This window comes from Centroberyx affinis, unplaced genomic scaffold (genome assembly GCF_046629955.1).
Source record: "Centroberyx affinis isolate AG114_WGS23_722 - 3 ecotype Tasmania unplaced genomic scaffold, CSIRO-AGI_Caff_v1 ptg003530l_1, whole genome shotgun sequence".
In the NCBI taxonomy this organism is placed as follows: domain Eukaryota; kingdom Metazoa; phylum Chordata; class Actinopteri; order Beryciformes; family Berycidae; genus Centroberyx; species Centroberyx affinis.
This window is the reverse complement of record NW_027281474.1, coordinates 87,484-108,817: the sequence shown is the minus strand read 5'-3', so window position 1 is coordinate 108,817 and position 21,334 is coordinate 87,484. Positions and strand designations below refer to the sequence as shown.

Sequence of the window (21,334 nt, the reverse complement as noted above, 5' to 3'; positions counted from 1 at the left end):
ATGAGTGAAATCAAAGTCAAAAATTAGGATGCTAGAAAAGAAATTATAGATGCATAATGTACACTGATATTCTTTTATCTCAGACTGACAAACTGTCAAATACTGACTCAGGGCTTTAAGATGAGATCTCAGCCCGTCTTATCTGCTCAGCTCTGTGGCCCAGATGCTGCCGCGGAGAGGAAAACAGGCGTCCTTTAAAATTGTTCGGGAAGTCTGTGGGCACATGTAGAAAGTTTAATCCCACCTACACAGGAGACGAGGTTCGATAAGCCAAGCTTAACACACAGTGTGTGTGAGGAGAAGGGAGGAGGGGGGAGAGGGAAGAGGAACAGCTTTGATAACTAACACATGTGCACATTCATTTTTGTGCTTGAAACTACAAGAGAGCAGCAGGATATTGGCTTGCACTCGTACTCGTGCTGTTACAAGTAGCTCAACACTCATAACAACAATCCCAGTTTGTTTGTTTTTTTTGACTGACAATCTACAAAAGGCAAAAAAGGTCTTTGCCAGAGGAGCTGATTGTCACACATGGCCTTGTGATATTCCTGCCCTCTGATCCTCTAATAACCCCAATGCAGCAACCAAGTATTGGAATGTTCAAATTCCAAGCTTGTGTTGTCTCTGTGTTGGCAAATAACCTATCTGTGGCACAATTCTGATTATGGGTTAAAAAAAAAGGAGGTGGTTGAGGAGTTAATCACGAGGGAAATATAAGGCTTCTTGATCGAGAAGTCTGAACAAGTCAAATGTTGAATTAAAGCCGACCAGCTCCTCCTCCTGCATCTCCAGGCTTCCGGAAGAAACATTAAAACGGTTAAGCAGTGTGTCCGACGTTTGGCCTCCCAGGAGCCGATTCTCTCACAGTTCTCGAAACAATCGTGGCTGGCTGTTCCTTACCAACACCCTGCCCCGCCCTGGTGGTCAGACGTGGGTCTGCATGCGCTTCTGGAGGGGCCGGGTGAGGTCTGAGTTCTGAGAGGAGGACTGAGAATAGTGGGAGGAGGAGGAGGCCGACGCCTTGCTGTCTTTGTCGAACTGCACGTAGCCGTCCTGCTTGCTGTAGCTGCTGACGCTGCTGTCGCACTGCGTGTCGATGAAGGAGCTGGAGTCGCTGAGCGAGCCCCGCTGGAACTCCCGCTCGCACAGCTCGATGGAGCTGCTGCCCATGCCCAGCACAAAGCGTTGGCTGTAGTCGTAAAGGCGGTTGGGACCCGCGCCCAGGGTGGAGTAGATGTTGGTGAAGGACATGCCTGTTGGTACCCGCTGCTTGCCCAGAGTCCCAGTGTTGGTGGGGTTCCTCACCTCGGTGGACGGGTTCCCTGCCATGGTAGGGGTGTGGTGCTCCTTAAAGGTGTTGACACTGTAGTAGCCATTTGTCGGGTCCTGTTGAAAGCACAGGAAAGTTTGAAATGAGCTCTGACTTTCCTAATTATCACAGAATATGCAATATGACAATGCATGCAACGGCTTTATTTATTTATTTATTTAATCATTTATTATAATTATTAATTTTTTTTACTCTTAGTAACAGCGAACCACATCTCTGGAGGGCAGAATGAAAAATAAAACCGTCCCCTCGTTTATATGCATTTATTCTTCTCAAAGCTTAACAAGAGTCAAGGTCAAACTGGCATTAATTACCATTCAAATTGGCGAATAAATAAGGAAACAGGCTGCTGTGTACATCACATCCGAAAATAAGTAACAAAAAACTGTGGCAAGGCTTAGTGTTATGATTTAGTCAACCCCCATGCTAACCTTAAAATCATGTTTCTCGCTAATTAAGCGGGCCTTGATGAATCACATTTTGGATCCAACATGTCACAGCAAAGTTCACCCGTATACCAGCTGTAATTGGACCTAAACCAATTGTAGTGTCTGTAATTCCATGTATGCACAGAAACGGGTTCTGAGGCCACAGCTGTCCTGCTTGTTGTCTGTCTGCTGGGCTCCAGGCACTACGCTGTTGCTAAGGGTCCAGTTAGGGCGCGTGTGTGTGCGTGCGTGCATGTGTGTGTGTGTGTGTTTCCATGTCTGCGTGTCTGCGTGTGAATGGATGTGAATGAATGTCAAGCCAGGATGAGCACAATGCCAAATCCCCAAAGAAAAATGCTAATCACGGGGAAATGACTGAGACAACCTGAGAGGATCCTCGTTATGCTCGTCATTATCAGACGGCGGACAGGGAGGCTGTTTGCGTCTGGCCTTTATCTCTTGTTCAGTCCCCCTGCGCTCCGGTCCCATGCACGCTCTCATTAACTAGGATCAAAAAAGCCGGCCCCAGTGGGAGCAGGTATGCAGACAGAGACAACAGCAGTACACTCCAGGGTGCCAGCGCTAACATTCGGTTGGACAAAGGGATAAATCAATGGGACAAGATTTGTTGCAGGGGCACTGATTTGCTCTGGCATGCCACGGAGAGTGTGAATAGACATCATCTACGTCTAATTACTCATAAAGGGTTGTAATGATGATAACATCTATTTGTTGAATATAAATGGCGGGTGTGAGATTTCATCTTCAATCTGACTGACAAGTATGCCAAGTTGGAGGTGGAATAAACTGCGCCCACCTGGTAAGATAAACCGCTGCACTTGACTTTGCATTTATGTATTTGCATGGAAAAGAACCAACGGAGTTCTTCATAAGGGATAGTAACCACCTTCACCTTCTATTTTAATACCTTTTTCAAATGCCTTCTGTATTTGTTTATATTTAAATAATGGGAATTTGTATCATATAAGAACAGAATATGGAAAAAAAAATTGCAGGGTGACTGTTTCAATGCAACTTCACAAGATATAGTGGGATCTTTCTCACATTGTTGACAGAGCGGAGACTATTTCTGTTTCTATCCCCTGAGCGTTTGCTTAATGCGAGCCATGGTAAGTATTCTGTTGATGCAGCCCAAATCCTGCATGTGGAAACTATTGTAGTGAATGGGAAATTATTTGTTTAGGCTATTTCGTTTTCACTTCTCTAATAATTCGATTTTGAAAATGGTAAGCTCTTATTATAAAAATGCAACAATGACTGGGATAGCTGGAGCATGACTGATGAAAATCAAAATATATGATCTAATTCTGTATCTGCTGGGAGATTATATTAGTCATTTATCTTTTCTAAACTATCCATCCAAAGTGCTGACCACATGCCTCATCCACAGTACATACACACAAGGTTAGAATATACAGTACATTGTACATTTTTCCTGATATTAGGATTAAGATATAAAAACATTAAAAGATGCACTCTATATTGTGATACTATAGAGTGCATATAAAATATGCATTTGATACCTTTTTTTAACAACCATTTCATTACCTATTGTCTTTCACAATCAAAACAGATTCCATCTACTCTGTGGTTTAATGTCCTTCAGTTTTTTATTTCTAAAACATGTCTACACATAAAATATTCTGTAAATATTTATGGTAAAGTTGTGCAACACTTTGGGATGATTTATGGTAGAACTATGCTTAGTGTTTCTAGCCTATTCTACCCACACAACTCAACGACTGACTGTGATGCTGCTGCTGCGTTTTAGTGGTAAACATGATGGACTGGAAACTAAATGTTTGATATTACATATACACATATATATTGGACATCACTGGCTCTTGCCTTCTGGAGCTTCAGGGCCAGATGGCCTTTGATTCCTTGTACCACCTTTGATGATGGCCTAATTAATTAAATTAGACCTCTAATTGGATTCATTTTGCCCCTGGCTTCATCTTTGCTAAAGCACGGGTGGCAGGAGAGGGATTAATGCATTTCAGCCATCTTGGTCCCCGAGTTGAAGACCGAGGGCATAATGCCTTCAATAACCACTCTCTCCCCCTGTACCCGCTCTCTCTCCTCCTCTTACTCCCTCCCTCCCTCCTTCACGCTCTCATTGATCCTCATTCGTACCTTAATGTGCTGATATTCCTTCTCTTCCTCCTGTAATACCTCCAGCTGCTTCAGAACAGATTCCTGCTGGAACTCTCCTCGCTCGACCTGCGAAGAAATCAAGGAGAAATGCGACACGTGAGTCGGTTGTAGTTTCTCAACTTCCATTCATAGTCAAGACATCCTGAGATGGAAGGATTTCACTTTTTGTAAACTCTTAAATCATTCAGGCATGTTTCACCTTCACTCAGGGTTAGCAAGGAGCATAAATAATGTATCCATGAATCTTTTTTTTCTTACAAAATGCAGATGTGTAAGGTATCCAAGCTGTTTCCCCTACAGTAACATTAAGTACCTATTAGGTATTTTAGAGGAAGATGTAATCCAAGACCTCTCACTGTAACTAGTGCAGCCCTGGGACATACTGCATAGAAACCACAACACTCAATACCAAAGAGGCAGGGGTTTTCTGTGTGTCTAGAGGGCATGCAGATACAGTAGTAAACCAACTGTAAGATTACCCAATATGAGTTTAACATTTCCATAGCTACACTGTTCAGGGGCCTATTCTGCTTACAGGAGTGGTGGCATAATATTGCTAAATATAGGCACTGTGTCCTTACCACAGAGCATATACTGTCTACATAGCTTTCTGTTTTCCATTATTCATAAAGCGGCTTATTCTGCAGGAAACTGCTGTTAATATTAAAGCTATCCCGGAGATAAAAGGCATTCATTATCTTGCTGTGAGTATCAACAGGACGTACAGAATAAAAGTATACATTCTGTTGAGTGTTTACTTTGTAAGAAAACAGGAACAAGAAGTGAAAAGTAGTATGGCGCGACACTCACACTCACCATGAGTTGTTTCATGGAGGTGTGCTCTTCATTTTCTCGTGCTGCATTGTGGTCTTTATGTACAATCTCCACCCGGATGTCATTTTTCGCCGACACGACTCCTTTTAGATCTGGCAGAAACAGATGAGACATGTATCTCAATAAGCTGGATAAACACCCTTCTGTATTTGTTGATACTATAATTTCCCCCAGTGCATTTTGCAATACTATGGAATTTAGCAGGATCCCTGGGTTTGGTTTGCGAGAGCTCCCCCATTTCCCGAAAAACAATACAAAGCATTATGAATCATTTGTTTCCTGCCAACACAAGATTATCTTTTTCTGCATACATATGCAATCTCACACAGCCTTCCACGGCGGCTCATTCTGTTTGGGACAATGCTGATGATACTGTCATATAACAAAGTCTTACTTTCTGTCTTAATTTTGCTTGCAAGTTCTCTCTGGTGAGCACAGATGGAGACGGGCAGTGAGGGCATAACCAGGTGCGCGTCCTCTGTAGTATACAGACAATAGACATGCTGAGGGGACCAGTAGCACAGTTTGGTTCTTGGAAAGTGGCAGTGGCAGTGGCTGACTGTCTCTAACCTGAGTGACTTGGTACATGGATGGGTGGCAGTGAACATAACACAGGATGGAAGTAGCTTCAAATGGGAGTGCATTCAGACTGAGATTGCATGACATGAGCCCTTAACACGTTCTGGCTATCTCTGCACCAAAATTGTCCATCTTAACAAGTGATTTGATCTTGTGTTAAATCTGGCACCAAGTTCAAATGCAATTTATCTTGAGTCAGAATATTTCTTGAAGAAAGCGGCATCATCCTGAAGTCAGGTATGCCACTCCACTTTACAGATGTCAAAATTGTTGAGCCAAGTCAAATACTGGCAGATTTTTGCACTAATAAGATTCGCAGACTTAACATGAGATGAAATTACTTTTCTCGCCAACATATTTGAATAGATGGACATTTGGCAGTGGCGCCTGAGGACCATGTCTTCTACTTTGGCTGTGGCATGCATGCTTCGGTGGGTGCAGCAGGGAAGTGGAGACATACTTCTCTGGGAGCGGGTGCAACAGAATGCGCCGATGGTGCCCATGAGGACGATGAAGGCGACAAAGGCTCCCACGGCCACACCGATGATCACAGCCACAGGAAGAGATTCTGCAACCAAAAGAACATGTCCTTCTACAATAACACATTGTAAAGATTTCCAACCCATACACTCAATATGTATGGTACAGAATAGTAGAATACAATACAGTACTAAGACGTAGAGGCCATCTCTCTCAGACATACACACACACACACACATTTGCCTCTTCAACACACACAAACGAAGGGAAGATATGCTATACTTTATCCCTTTAAGATACTTTGACATTATCCCATGGGCACAATGGCATGAAATGAATTTATGGCCTGTATACTCAACCAACAGCAAACTCAAAGGAAAACTAATTAGTAAACCTTTTGTGTATCAGCAAGGGTAAACAGATATCTCATTATCCTACTGTCTAATAACTTTTAATTTACACTCATTTAAGCTAATAAAGGTATTTGGCTGAGAGCTTTTATTTTCATTGAGTACTAAACAGAGTGTAAGAGTGTGTGCATTAGTGTGAGTGTGTTATACACACGCATATATATACACACACACACACATATAAATATATATATATCTATATATATATATACTGTGTGTATATATATATGTATATATATGCTGGTCCTGCTACAAAGTGCACTATAATGAGGACCTGAGTTACCAACCCACATTAATGACCTTCTCGCACTTTAAACAAATGCAAAACAACTGAGTGCTCTTCCTACGCCATTAAAGCCTATTTAATGTCTTCATTGATCAATGTCACTTTCACATAAGCAGCTTATAATTTATCATTTGGGATAAGTGGATAGAAAACACAGCTTCCCTGATTGGAAAGGGAAGAAGGTAAACAAGTGAAAAGTACTCATTTATGAAGCACTGCAAAACAAATAGAGGATGCTTTAATGAAGCTTTTGCTCGAAGAAAGCGGAAAGCAGAGAGCTGTGTCTGCTGTGTTGTGTGCTGCACAGTATCTTGTATATTCAGGATGCAGAATGTGTTCAGGGCCACCGACTGCAATGACTATGTTCGTGAGTTGCACCTTAACACGTTAACATGGAAAATTAATTTGCAAGAAATGTATCAGTGTCATTACATTTTCATCAAATGTTTCAGAATTCTTGCCATGTGCTATTTATTCCGTCTTGCAGGTCTAAACTGGTAGAATGCCACATTTTGACATCTGCTGGTGTTAGACATTCTTCTGTCAACAACTTACTTCTGATAGGATTTGGAAAAAAACATATTCTTCTATATGTAAGTGATACATCAAAGTAATCATATAGTTGTATACTTGCGCTATAATACTGAATGTGTCATTTGATTATATACATCTATGAAGCATCTTGTGCGTCAACATCATCCATTCAAATCCAAGCCATAGATGACCAAGTAGCTATCAAATCCCATCTCACACACATACACACACACACACACACACAGGCATAGATGCAAACATGTGCAGTCACAAACGCACACTCACAACAAGACTGCCACAACCACACAGACGCACAAACACCACAGCATTATGACTTCAGCTCTACTCTACACCAGGGAACCACGGCCACGTGATTTGAAGAAGAGGAAGGTGGAACCTGTCGAACCTTGGCTCCCACCTTGTTCCTTGAGGCGTATGATCTCGGTGTCAGAGCCAAAGCTGTTCCACGCTGTACAGTTGTAGATGGTCTGGAAGTCAGCGGGGACGATGTTACTCATGGTCAGTGTGGAGATGACTCCTTCCTCCGTGCTGACCGTCTCCACCGTGTAGCGGCCCGACGTCCCGGACTCTAACACCGTCTCCTTCCAGGACCAGGCCTGACATGAGAGGGAAGGAAAAGAGATGGTATGTGTTAAAATTAATGCACCAAAACAAGTACAGAGTTTGAACAGTCCCATGGCGCACTGGTTTTGCAAGCTACAGCTAGCTAGCTAAAATGTTTTCAAATCACAAAAAAACAGCAGACATTGTTTGTAGAAAATGATTTTCTCCATGTTATAGTGCATATTATTATATTATTATTATATGTTGTAGCCTATGTATTGGGTATTCACTGGCCTTTGTTTTTATGTGTAAGAATAGGCTTTGTATTGCTGTACTGGCTGTACTGTAAAAGCCTATATCTTGCCGTATGTATTGGAATTGCATTGTATTGGTATCACAATGGATTTTTACTATTGTTTCTTTTTTATCGGCTCTGGCTGGTTCCTGAGCAATATTTATGTCTTCTTGGAATGTATTGTTTTTTCTATGTGTTTTATGGACTGTGTGATCTTTCTTCCTATGCGCACATGACCAACCCAATTTCCCCCTCGGGGATCAATAAAGTTTATCTATCTATCATAGGTATAGAGTGATGTGCCTGACGCCTGACAGACTGATCTGAATTTGCCTCTTGATGCTCATGGCGCTGTGGTGACATTGTGGGAAAAAAATAAGATTTACTCACCGGATTAACGATTTATGCCGTGTTGTGCTAATTTAGCATATGCCATTTAGTGTCTGTTTTTATTCAAGGCACTTCAAAATACAGAGTGCATTCATTTTGGGCGGCCGCAGTGTGAATCACATGCTTAATTTTTCCAGTGTTAAGTACTTTTAACTGGCAGTGCAACTACAGAATGGGGACATAGATTTTACTGGATAAAGACGGGTAGAGCTGAATCAAAATTCAAGGATAAACAACACATTCAAGACTTCATTCAAGACAACATATTCAAGTTTGCAAAAATCGTCTGGTGGCTGAATAGAGTGATGAGATGCAGATTAAGTATTATAAATTTAACCTTGGTTCAAGCATTTCTGAAGTGAAAATATACTGTTTTCATTGACCTCCAGGTTAGGGAATGAAATGCACACTACGTCATGTTCTTTTTCTGAAATAACTAAGCAAAGCGTAATATATCATAGAAAAAAGGAAAAGTGTTTTTTTTTTCTGACTCACAAATTCTAACCAGAAAAAAGACAGTAGGTGGTGTATAGTTTCACAATTGTTGTCTTATTTGTTTTTTTGACATATGGCAAGGAAAACAGGGCCTCTGTAATGACACTTTCATAATGTGAAGAATAAATAGTTTGAAATCCAGGATTATTATTCAAGACCTAGTAACCACTGCCTCTACAGGCTCACCCATCAAATAAACTGGATATTAATTATGTGGCTGGTTAATGCTGGGCATCAATATACAAAACACACATTAGATGACAGTGCATCGCAATTAAACATGCGCACGCCCACCCACACACACACACGCACACGCACACACACACACACACACACACACACACACACACACACACACACACAGACACACACACACACACACAAACACACACACACAGAAATTAATAATAGCACAAAGGGGGGCTCAGAGAGTAGGCTGTTTATCTAAGGTCCATAAATCTTAATGGGATCTGTGCTAACAGAGTATAAGTATGCATTAAATGAGAAATTAAGGGCCTAAGCTCGCTATGCTTCATGCCCCCCTATTCATACAAAAACAAATGATCGAGAAATACTATAACATTCATTTGCTTGCTTGCACTGCCCATGTTTTAAGATAGTTTAATCAATAGAGCAATAGAGCTGTCAGGGCATTATACTTTACTGTACAATGGTTTGATTTCTCCCATGAATGGATATATCAATCAAATATTGTCATGAGAAAGGGGTCATTATACTTTACATGTAATTTGCATTGTTTGGGTGCTGTTCGGGTGTGCTTGTTCTAAAATAACATAAATCAAGCAATGACATTTAAGATAAAATAGTTCAAATACTTACGATGCGGTCTGGAGGTGGCGTACTTCGAATGAAGCATTTGATCTGTCCCTTTTCCCCATGTAGCGCTTGCTGAGTCTGAGTACTGGAGATGGTAGGAGGCCCTATTTGGAATGATCATAAAAGTTTGAAAGTGAGTCAGATACAGTGAAAAATGAATCATCAAATTCATTTTCAGTTTGAGGTCATGTGACAATTCTGCTTAATCAAGTTCTTGTGACACGTTGTATTGTAATTGATTTTTAGCTGTCGTCTTCTCCCCGGAGAAAATCCGCTCTCCAATTCCAACTAGGAATACCTGAAGTGTACAGTAATTTGGGACTCCTGGGGAAGATTGTATTGTGGTTCGATATGAACATGCCTCAACCCTCGACGCAATCTAACCAAGGACAGGCCAGGACTGAATGAAGGGCATGAGTGTGGACCCAGACCTCATTCTGGATGGAGAAATAGTTGATTTATGGCTGGCTTGATTTCCCCCACTGAGATAAGGATCACAGTGGAGAGTGCTGAGGCATTTCTTTGGAGCATAATCAGGACTACAGAGATGGAAAGAGAAAAATGCCGCGGTGGAAAAATAACACACTTGCCACAGTGTTTCTCCTCATTCAATTTACTCACAGGAGATTTGACCCTTCACCCAACACTAGGTTAGCAAGTGACTGAGCCGCTAGTACCCACTCTACTCACATGGAAACCTCTTTCTCCTCAAGCATCCAACCCAAAATGTATTTTGGTGTGTTCCTACATGTCCTACATATGCCTTCTGGAATAAAACCCATTATAACTCAAAACACTGGTCTGTTTTACTCCACTGTTCATAAATATTACAACTGTACACAAACCTTAACAGCCTCTAAAATATGTAAAACCTGTGTTTAGCTGTCACATAACATTGATGCTTTTAAGAAAAGCTCAACAGTAAGCTAAAGAGTGAATGAAAAAGCCTTTTAATGCAATGAATCACTATGTAAACAAAGCCAGTTGTGGGGCCAGTCTCTCAACAGGGGCTGCAAGTATAGGCTTCAACAGTGGGTCAGCTGTCCTTTAAGTGATGATTGTTGTTGCCATTCCATTTCCGAACTGCTGAGCAGGCCGTTCAAGACGCTCCATTAGCCTGTAGTTGAAACCAATGATGAGAGTAGAAATCCTTGGATGTAATGCTGTGGTTTTGATGAAAGCCTAAGTATAGGTGCGCTGTAATGCAGATCAGATAAAATACTGATCAGTGTTGAGAGTGGTTGGGGCTGCGGGACGCCAGAACTTCCTGATGAGTCTTGTGGAAGCGCTAATTCAAATAAACGGATGGGAGGTGCCCACTTGAAAACTCCACTGACTCACTCTTTCGCTCTCACCCACCTCCACTTCCTCTGACACGCAGTTTCTGTGTCGGCGCTCCCCCGAAAATAGCGCAAAGGCAAAGTTACATCTTATCCTGTGAATTGGTAAATAGGCCTTTAAATGGCTGGCAGAATCAAATGTTAAACACATCTCTTGTGATGGCTAGGGTTAAGAGTGTGTGTTTGAGGGGGTGGCTGGAGAGGCAGCTTCTTGATTAGTAAGACAACTCGCTTCCCCGCCAACTTCCCTCAAACTCCCGCTCTCTGGCATCTCTCTGACGATACATAATTGCAGTTTATTACCTGTCTCTTATTAAAATGAATTAGCATTTTAATGAGACTCTGCCAGATGGTGTCTTGGTATGCTACTGGAGGATGCTGGAAGGCTGCTACTGCTGCTACTGCTGTGGAATGATTGTAGCAAACAACCCAACCCCCCCCTCCAACCCCCCACAAACACACAAACACACACACTGTATTGAAAACTGGTCCCTTCCTTACATTGGTTCGCCGACACGGGATAACTGTTAGACTGTTCACTGTAACACGTACTGTATCTACGTGTTACTTTTGATATAAGGACATCTGTATGTGTGTATGTGTGCATGCGCGTGTGAAATGTGTATATGTGGTTCGTATGGGCTCCTATGGTAAACACACAGCAAGATCAATTGCTTGCAGGCTGCCCAAGGCGTGCGGTAGTGGCTGGGGAGGATCTATTCTATGGATCAAAGCTGCAAATGAGGAATATAATTAGATAGCTTTATCTCCCTGGCTCAGACTGTCTGAGTATGTGTAGTGCTATATTGTGGTATGTGTGTGTGTGTGTGTGTGTGTGTGTGGTTGTTTGGAATGGTTCCTAAGGAGTTTGTGTACTCTGTGTGATCGGAGAATGAACAAGTTGGTGGGTGGAGGTGGGTGGCACTGCTACACCAGTGTTAGTGTCAGGGGAGGTAGTCAAAATATTGCGTGACATGTTTTATTCATTCAAGAGAGGAGGTGTCAACTTTTGGAGTGGGCACTGCCATCTGATTACGTGATATCGGAGCGAGAGTCAAAGGCCGGGCCTTACATTTCCTTCCTAAATTGAAGACACTGTGGGGCATCAGCTTTGAACAACAGTTTGACATTTCCATGCTACTTCACAGCGGCTCTGGTGATTTCTCTCTTTTCTTTTTTGACGGAGAGAGCACAGGGTGAAGGGATACAGAAGAAAAAGGTCTAGTGGGGTCAGTGGTTGCCAGATTTTACTTTTTTATATGGAGGTCCTGTGTATGTGTTTATTCTTGAGTGTTTTCAGTTAATTTAATCAGAGAAGATTTCTTTCAGTCAATACTTATGCCTCAATATAAGTTAACAGTTTTTTAAAATGTGAGGGTGAGAAAGATTCATTACTGTTAATATTAATCCTGCTTTTTTTGCATGATTTATTTCAAATATACTGTAGACAGCACAACACACCACATCAGTGGATTGCACAAGCCAGAATCAAATAATGTCATCGTCCTCCATCCACTATTGGCACTATACCTATATTCACATTTTTTCTTTAATGTAATCTATCCCCTAAAGCCAGAAATCATAAACATGTCACATATGGAGTTGGAAAAATCGGACAGGGATTTTGTAGACCCCCAGAATGTTTAAGGTTTTCTGCCCAAATGAACTTTGTTCTTTATAGCAGTCATCAGTTCTGAACTGGAACACTTACCTCCAGAAGCCCTCGAGTGCTCTCACAGTCAACTTCACCATCTTTCCCTATTTTGTCTCAATACATCTTTACAACCGGGACCAGATTGCTTTTTCTCCCTCTCTGTTTTCCTGCATGCTGTGGGATGCATATTGTCTTCCCTTCAAATACCACAGGAGACTATATATATACAGTGCATTTACAGTGAAGTCAGAGTAGATGGCACAAGCCAGACACAAATCATTTTATCCACCCACGATTAGCACTTTGGCTATATTTACATTTTTTAATGGGTGATAATAGCACTAAATTCATGAACTCATGTTATTCCTGTGGTTTAGTCAGTATTTACAAGCAAAAACTCCCTCCTAATGCCAGAAAACATGAAAAGTCTGGAACTGCCTCAGAGACAATGAACAGGAGGGTGTTTCTATTTTTATGCCCAAATGAGCTTTATAGGAGAGTGTTCCTTGTTCAATGCGCTCGCATGGCTGCTGACACTGAAGAGGGTGCTCCTCAGTGTGCAATGCATACAACTATCCATTTTGAATAGAAATGTTAATCTTAAGGTGATTATTAAATCTAAGAATGGCAAGTTGATACTTCTGTCTTTGTGGAGAACATTCTTCCCAAGTTGTCTCGGAGGGAACGAATGTCTCAAGAGCACAAGAGGAGAGATCACATCTTTACAGCTTGAGATGGGCTGTGTGCTTGATGTTGTTAGGCGTTCATTTCCACAGTTTATACGGCTGTGTACTATAGACTGCGCTGTTTGGATGTGATGTGTCATTCTCCCAATGCATCTTGGGGTTTCCTATTCGTTCTCACCGACCCAAGTCACAATCTGATTCATCCTCGGTTGGCAAGTAAACTTCTGAGATCTTTGTCCATGCTCCATTCTCTGAGTTTTTGTTTTGGAATCATAATTTGGCCAGTAAATATTACATCAAACACATCATGGAGGACACAAGAACACATATTGAGAAAGATCCATAGTCATTAGTTGAAAAAACAAATTCCATCTGATTTGGAACACACTTGAAGGTTTACTTCTGAAACGACGTGTTCCGGCCCATTTCCAGCCCTGGGTCAGTTCCATCTCAGTAGTCTATCTACAGCTTGGCATGTGGAAAGTGAGTCCTAGTGTGCCGGGTTTTCTGTTCGTTTCTAGGCTTCCTTTCCAGTTCATTGGTTGTACATCCAGAGGCAGATTTCTTGACCATTATACCATCCCTGGACACACAGAAGGAACCTTGGAGCTGTTGACCTCTGAGCTGTTGTGCTCCATAACAATCTCAGGCACTTCTTATAAGCCTGTAGATACAAGCCGGAACTGCTGCATGGCACCTCCTGCAGAAACAACTTGCCCCGCAACTAGCTTTTTTATATGGTGAGTTATTGGATTGAAGATGTTTTTTCACGCTGAAATTTAGTATCTGAGCTTTTTATAAGTACATGTGACAGGTACATATAATGGGAAAAGTAAGTTGCAAGTATCTTATTTAACAACTACAAAGTCCTCCAAAGGATCTCTTACTATACTTAAATTGAACTGGTCAGATAAATTGTACTGTATCTTAAAAGCAGTTTTCTCTGTCGTTAATTTGCACTATTCTCAGACGGTGTCATTGCCAGTTTGAGGAAGGCTGAAATGCTAATTTACAAGGCATATAAAGGCTGCGTCTAGAAGGAGGAAAGACAGAAAAAAAGATTTATAACAACCTGGTGCTCTGTGGGATATTGGGGGATCCTCCAGCCCTGTTTCTCCCTTAATGTGGTAATGGGCTCTCTCCCTAGGCTGCCCAACAGAGTATGATTATACATACTGGCCTGCCCACACACACACACACATACACACACACACACACCGCTGGACAGATGTACAGACTCACACCTGTGCATACATATAAATTAGTCTGTATTCCATGAACATATGGACCTTAAGTGTATGCAGGCTAAATCTTCTCAAGCATGTCAGTTGAATTCAATCAATTCCAACTCATTCAGGGTAGTGGAAAAACCCATGCATACATATTGTGTACTGTATAAATAATCACACGCATGGAAGTGTACACCCCTTCTTCACACATGTAGCCAATTTAACTATTTCAGACATGCACCCTATAGAATAATTACACTCAAGCATGGCTTCAAACAAATGCTGAGGTGCTTTCCGTTGTGAAAATGTTCAACTAGAGTAAGCAATATGTATCCATTAGTGATTTAAACACAAACTGCCTCCCCTGCTAGCTGTTTGATTATAATTAAATTACATTCTTCCCAGGGGAAAGCAGGGTTCCTCATGTCTGTGTGGTATGCCACAGTGGGAGCCAGTGACACACAACGGCAGAAGGGAGGGTGAGAAAGAAAGAGAGCGAGAGAGAGAGAGAGAGAGAGAGGAAAGGAAAGGAAAATGACAAATTCTAAACATGTATTTTAATTGATGGCATAAAAGAAGCGGGGGATAACTGCGGGGAAAACAAATATCAAAAACATTCACACATGCAGAAGACGCCCTCACATCATGAACAGTCTAAACATGCGCTGCATTCCTGTCTGCTCATTGCCTGAGATGTGATCAAGGCAGTCCTCCAGAGAAGCGCGGTCATTCGTTATGCTACTCATTCACTGTCAGAATCAATTGAGTCCCGCCAACTGTCAAAGATGTTGGGCTGGAGCTGATGAGAGGTGAGGAGTGCGCACATTCATCCACAGTTGAGACAGTGGCATAGGACAATCAATGAACCGACCACAGGAGAGAGCTCCCCACGTGCAACCACTTCAACCGCACCGTTTGTACTTTCACAGGCTTGACAATCTGATTTGCCTCAAGGACTGGGGAAGAAAAAAAAATATGACTCAGGACTCCTCATGTGGTTTGGAGAAAAGCGATGAATTTCAATTATTCAGAAGGGTAAAAAGGAAGGCAGCTTTTGAATGTCAAATACAAATTCGGGCCGGGAGGCGCGCGACGCAGAAGAAGAGAGGAAGAATATAAACAAATAAAAGAGACTCGAAGACATCCAAAGAACTTGGATAATGCTTGAATGAAGTCTGCGGAGACCAAGTAAACATGCCATTTCAGCTTTGTTGTATGTTTTCCAATGTGCTCTGAGATCTGCTGTGTTATAATCTTTATTAAAACAATCCATCTTCTTTCTCTTATGGCATTGTTTTCAAAAACAACACAATCTCCATAGTTACATGAGCAAGAAAGAGATGCATCAAAACAAACCGGCAAATTGGATATTATGTATTTTGTTTACATATTCAGGCTGCAGAAGGGATGCCAGTATGAGTTGCTAACAACAGAATGGGAGACGACTGAATTAGTCATGATTTTGTTTTACACCTGTTCTGCCTTGATTTTGACTGAATTACTGATTGAGGAGGGAGCTCATTGCAGTTCATAGAAGCTCATGGTTCTGATCTTGTGCTGGAGGGGGTGCTGGTATCCCATTCACTCTGATATGCTCAACTACTGTCTGAGTTTTGAAAAGAAAATCTTTACACATACAGTACTGTTTGCTACATGATATATCTTCATCCCCAAATCAGCACCAACGTTGCTTACAGGCAAACTCTGTGTTGTTCGTTTTTGAAATGTTCTCTGAAACACTGCCAGCGATCAAGTCAACAACATCTTGCCAACATCTTAAAACCCTCGCTCAATTTCTTGTTTTGGCCCAGGTTGCTTTCAGATGGACATGGGGAGAAAAGACTCTCTAAGAGACATGTAAATCCCACAACCAAGAGCCTCTGCCACACCAAAGCACGCTCTGTGAATATCAAGCACTGATAATGAAGTCATTTGTTTGAGAGTTGCCAGGTCTCCCACCAAGGCTGGTATTCATTAGTCAGTCACTGCCTCAGAAAAGGCAGCTTCCCTGCGACTCCTGCAGAATATAATCAGCATTTAAGTACATTTCGTCTGTTTATGAAATGCGCGACCATATCTTGAAAAGAGAGCACAGTCGGTCTCTATATTTATTGCTTTATATATAAGACTCCAAAATGATGACACTTGATGAAACAGTTCTGTTTTATCACATTACCTTTGTCATGAAAATTAATTTGCATGGATATGCTACGTGTCACATCCTTGGGCTGTGTGTGTGTGATGGCTGCTGTTTTATTTCTATACTTGTCTAAGCAAATTAACCTTGGCTCCAAAATAGTGATTTACCGAAGAAAAGACTGGTGAACAGAAAATAAACGGTAGAGCTTAATCTGTTGGAAGTTCCACAGATTGAAGGTTGATTTATATTTTTCATTCCTTTTGTAAACCACAGAGGAAGCAGAATACAGACTGCAGTGACAAATTGTTTTCTTCTTGGCGGCAGTGACCCCAGACCTCAGGATTCACACTCGTGTGTGTACGCGTATGTGTGTGTATGTATTTGATAACTGTGTGTGTGTGTGTGCATGTGTGGCAGTTTGTGTGCAGACATATCAATAATGTCTTATAGCCTACCATTGACAGTGAGTGAAACCTCCTTCTCCCCAGCCCCGACTCGTGGGACCACAGCACGGCAAACATATTTCCCAGCATCCTCCTGTCTCACCGCTTTCAGCGTCAGGATGTTCTCATTGCTCAGAACCTGCAGCAAAAAAGTAAAGTCAAAGATCACCAAATGAGCAATGACAGCAAAGGCACCTTCACGTTTGTGACAGCAACAAGGCAGCTCCGCGGGAAAAAAAAAGCAAGGCAGCACATGGACCGTTTAATGCCTTAAAGGGCACCTCTCCTCAATTATTAAAATCCAATTTAGGGGCTGAGCTCACTGGAGTAAGGGGGTTGGCTTTGCCCTTTGACGTTGACAAAGGGAAAGGTGGAATGAGTCTGCTTCTTAGATCAAATCAACGCATCTCAAGCCAAGTGTCAGAGAGCAGAGACGTAAACAGGCTGGGACTCCAACTGCCTCAAAATCTTAGGATTAACGGCCATTTCCAAACACCTGGTTTTAGCTATGAGGTCAGCTACCTACTCTAATACTTCTTATAAGGCATGGAAGCCCAGAAAACATAGTATGCCATTGAATAGTAAATGTTGCATATAGCTGGCACCATCTTTATCCATACCATCCTTCCCTGTATATTATACAGTGGATCAAAGTCCAGATCATAGGATTTATCAGAGAAATACAGCTTTGAATTTACTGTAAACCACTGAATGTACCAGAGACTGAAACAAAGGTCAAAAGCAATGCATATCAGTGTAAAAGCTCACCACTCCTGAGCCCCTCTTCATCCAGACTATGGTAAGGGAGGGGTTTCCTGTCCAGGCACAGTTGAACACAGCGTCAGATCCCAGGTCCACCTGTAAGGACTGGGGCTCCGCAGCCATGCGAGGACCAACTGTTGAAATAAACACAATCAAACTGGTCACGATTCATCCATAATCAGGCATAAACTGTGGTGGCACCAACACTTCAGTATCAAAATTTAAGACACAGCAAAAAATCTATAATGATGCACCATCACGTCATTGGCATTACTGAACAGCACTATGAAAAGGCATACAGAATTGCCTAAGGAGCCACTCACAGTAGACGTCAACGTTGCGGCTGATGTTGGTGCTGCCGAGGGGGTTGGTGACCTCACAGGACACGGGCTCTGTAAAAAAGGAGTGGTCCACAATCACCTCATAGGTGTCTCCGGAGACCTCCTTGATTATGCTTCCTCCTTTGGCCCACCTGATGAGAACAGTAGAAGGGAGAGAGACACAAAAATGAAGGGAAAGGGAAGAGGCATTAAGACAGGTTTTCACCCCTCCTTGTGTCAATAGCGTTCTTTTGTGTGAATAAATCATCATTCTGGGGCAGGTTTCTGTGCTGGCTTCAGCATATTTTTGTGGCAGCCCTCCATGCTGTGACAAGCTCCCTGGCGACTCAGAGCAGACAGCACGTTCCTCATTACGCCAAGCAGAGAGCGCAGCGCAGAGTGCCAGCTAAGAAAAACAAATCACAAAATGACAAATGGGTAGCTCCCCCACCTTTGAAGACGTCGGTTGACACATACTGTATTGCAGACAACAGCTGACGTTAATAAATTGACACGGGATCACATAAAGAACATCTGTTTGTGTTTGTGAACGATGGCTTCTGTGATGGGGATACAGACACTCCCTACGTGTTTAGGTAACACTTTTATGATGTCACGGGCAGTGCCGTCTCGCTCTGCGTGGCGTGGACGGCTCTCCGCTGCTGCGAGAGACAAGGCCCATTTATAAAACCGGAGCCGAGGCATCTGCGGACGTCTCGGGTCTCTTTGGAAAATTTACATGGTGTTTTGGGACCTTCAATGCATCATGCATCTAAACGCTGCCACCTTCCACAATAGAGACGTGGCTGCATGCTTATGTGGTGAATGAAAACAATGAGAACAGAACCGGTGCCTGTCTCCATTTTCTATTCCTGCCAGTACTGAGAGCAGTTTTCACGGGATAGGGAACTCATTTGTTTCCCATGACTAAGCTGGCCCCATGCTTGACTGAAATGCTATCATTTAAATGAGAACAGATTACCTCATTCAATCAGTAAGTGAAGTGAAGCAGAATTCTAATTGGGCTTCACAGGCTTTTTTGCATGTTTTTCTTTTTTTTTTTTCAGACAGCAGACTTTTCCAAAGTTGTGTTCTTCTTACTGTGTGACAAGGATGCAGTTGAGAGCTCAGCGACACCTGTGTTGCCAAAAATATTGAAATTAGGGCAGACGGGTGTTTTTGGCCCGTTTAGCCTCTTATATAACTGATCCAGTAGTAGTATTCTAGTGTAGGGCATACTCGTGTTTGTGTGTGTGTGTGTGCAAGTAACTATATATCAGATGCATTCTCTGTTGGGGAGTCTAGGGAGAGAATATATATGCAGTTTATACATCCACAACCTAATTCTTCGAACAGCTACTCAAGTATCCCTTAAGTATCGGCACAGGGAAAAGAAAAGCAAGTGTGTATGCTATGTTTTGAATGAAAGATTATGATAATCACTATGGTAATGATGATGATGATGATTGTTGATGTTCATCGCATCACTCAACCAGTGTGTCTACGAATATGAAGGAGAATGGTTGAAGACGTCTCTGTTGCTGTTTCTGAAGATGATGACAATGCTGATGATGACAATGATGATGATGATGATGATGACAATGATGACGATGATGATGATGGTGATGATGATGATGGCAATGACAATGTTGATGACAATGATGATGATGGCGATAATAAAAAATGATGATGATGATAATTACGTGAATTATGCTCATCACAGTTGAGATGATCATGATGATGGGAACAATGATGATGATGCCAATGATGACAATGATGTTGATGTCGATGATAATGATGATGAAAATTATGCTGATGACAACTGAGATGATCATGATGAGGACAACGATGATGATAACAATGATAACTGATGCTGATTATGACGACAATTGCACAAATTCTCTGTATTTCACTGTCTGTATGCAGAATGGTTTGCACATAGGTTTTACTAGCTGATACCGCAGGAGCCGTAATGAGGTAAGCACAGATGTTCGGGCAGCAGGTTGCTCCCAAATGGAGGTTGAGGCTGCCAGGATTGGGAGGCCTAGACAGCGTTAGAGGGAGCGGAGACAGAATGCCGTCTTCTGCAGGGAGTATGGGAGCACTGTTGGTGTGCTGGGCGCTCTCCAAGACTCATGTCTAAACATAGCTGGCCCAGGGTAACACAAACACCTGCATTCCCATTGGGAGGTTAGAGGGGCCAGTGCATGCTTACTCAATAGCTGACTCACTTTACTCTGGTTTATCCTATTCAGGGATTTAGCTCAGACAAAGGGGTGTGAATCAGGTGCACTTGAGTGTTTGCGTGCGTTTTTATGTGTACAATATGTGCGTGTTTGTGTATGTGCGCGTGTGTGTACACTGACGCTGTTATAATACAGATAAACAAGTCTGCCATTAATGAAACCAGAGGATGATGGAGGTATGAAAGGGAAAGAGAATTTACTATTTGCTGAACAGTGACAATTCAATTAAATTAAATAGGTATCTATGCCATCAGCATGGTAAATCAAGCCGCACAATTGTCAGCATGGTTAAGCACACTAGAGTGCAGTTCTATTCTCCCCTTATATGCATATTCATAATGATGACTGTCAAAATACCAGTGGAATATAAAAAAAAAAAACCCTACGATATTGTAATAACATGCTGTCGTTTTGACATGGACATCAAATTGTGATCTGTCGCTACAGAAAGACACAAATGAAAACACAACCGAGATGGTTGCTGCTTTGACACAATGTGACAAGAGGCCTAATATTGGAAGAGAAAAACAATGTTATATGTATTTTCTTCTGATACATCGTGAAAAACATTAAATTTTTGACATGGGGTTGAAGACGTGCAACGGAGGCTGTCATTTGAGTGTCTTTCTGTTCAAAGAAAAGGCGAGTGCCGTGTTTGTCTAGCATTACACCTGTGGCATTAAATATAAAGAGCATACTAGTCAAAACCAAATCACCAGTTCCCCACCAACTGCCGGTGTAGCAAGTGACATCAATTTAATTTGCTGTGTTAAAACACTTCCCTTTATTTGTATTATTTTTTACAGGGGCAGTAAAACACTTTATTGTTAACGCATGATTTTCTCTCTCGCACATATTTGTGGCTGCGGCTCAT

The 21,334-nt window shown here is 42.0% G+C and overlaps 1 protein-coding gene across 1 annotated transcript in view; it reads right to left on the bottom strand.

The window, feature by feature from the left end:
• Window positions 1-924: 924 nt before the first annotated feature.
• The window catches only part of LOC139661453 (kin of IRRE-like protein 3), a 58,353-nt gene continuing 37,943 nt past the window's right edge, over window positions 925-21,334 (bottom strand). The window contains exons 6-15 of the mRNA XM_071539879.1: window positions 18,218-18,366; window positions 17,901-18,028; window positions 17,145-17,271; window positions 9,644-9,744; window positions 7,478-7,676; window positions 5,810-5,917; window positions 5,165-5,248; window positions 4,753-4,862; window positions 3,916-4,002; window positions 925-1,386 (exon numbers count right to left, since the gene is read on the bottom strand). Of these exons, the coding sequence (XP_071395980.1) occupies window positions 925-1,386; window positions 3,916-4,002; window positions 4,753-4,862; window positions 5,165-5,248; window positions 5,810-5,917; window positions 7,478-7,676; window positions 9,644-9,744; window positions 17,145-17,271; window positions 17,901-18,028; window positions 18,218-18,366 (1,555 nt within the window). The remainder of the gene's footprint in view (window positions 1,387-3,915; window positions 4,003-4,752; window positions 4,863-5,164; window positions 5,249-5,809; window positions 5,918-7,477; window positions 7,677-9,643; window positions 9,745-17,144; window positions 17,272-17,900; window positions 18,029-18,217; window positions 18,367-21,334) is intronic.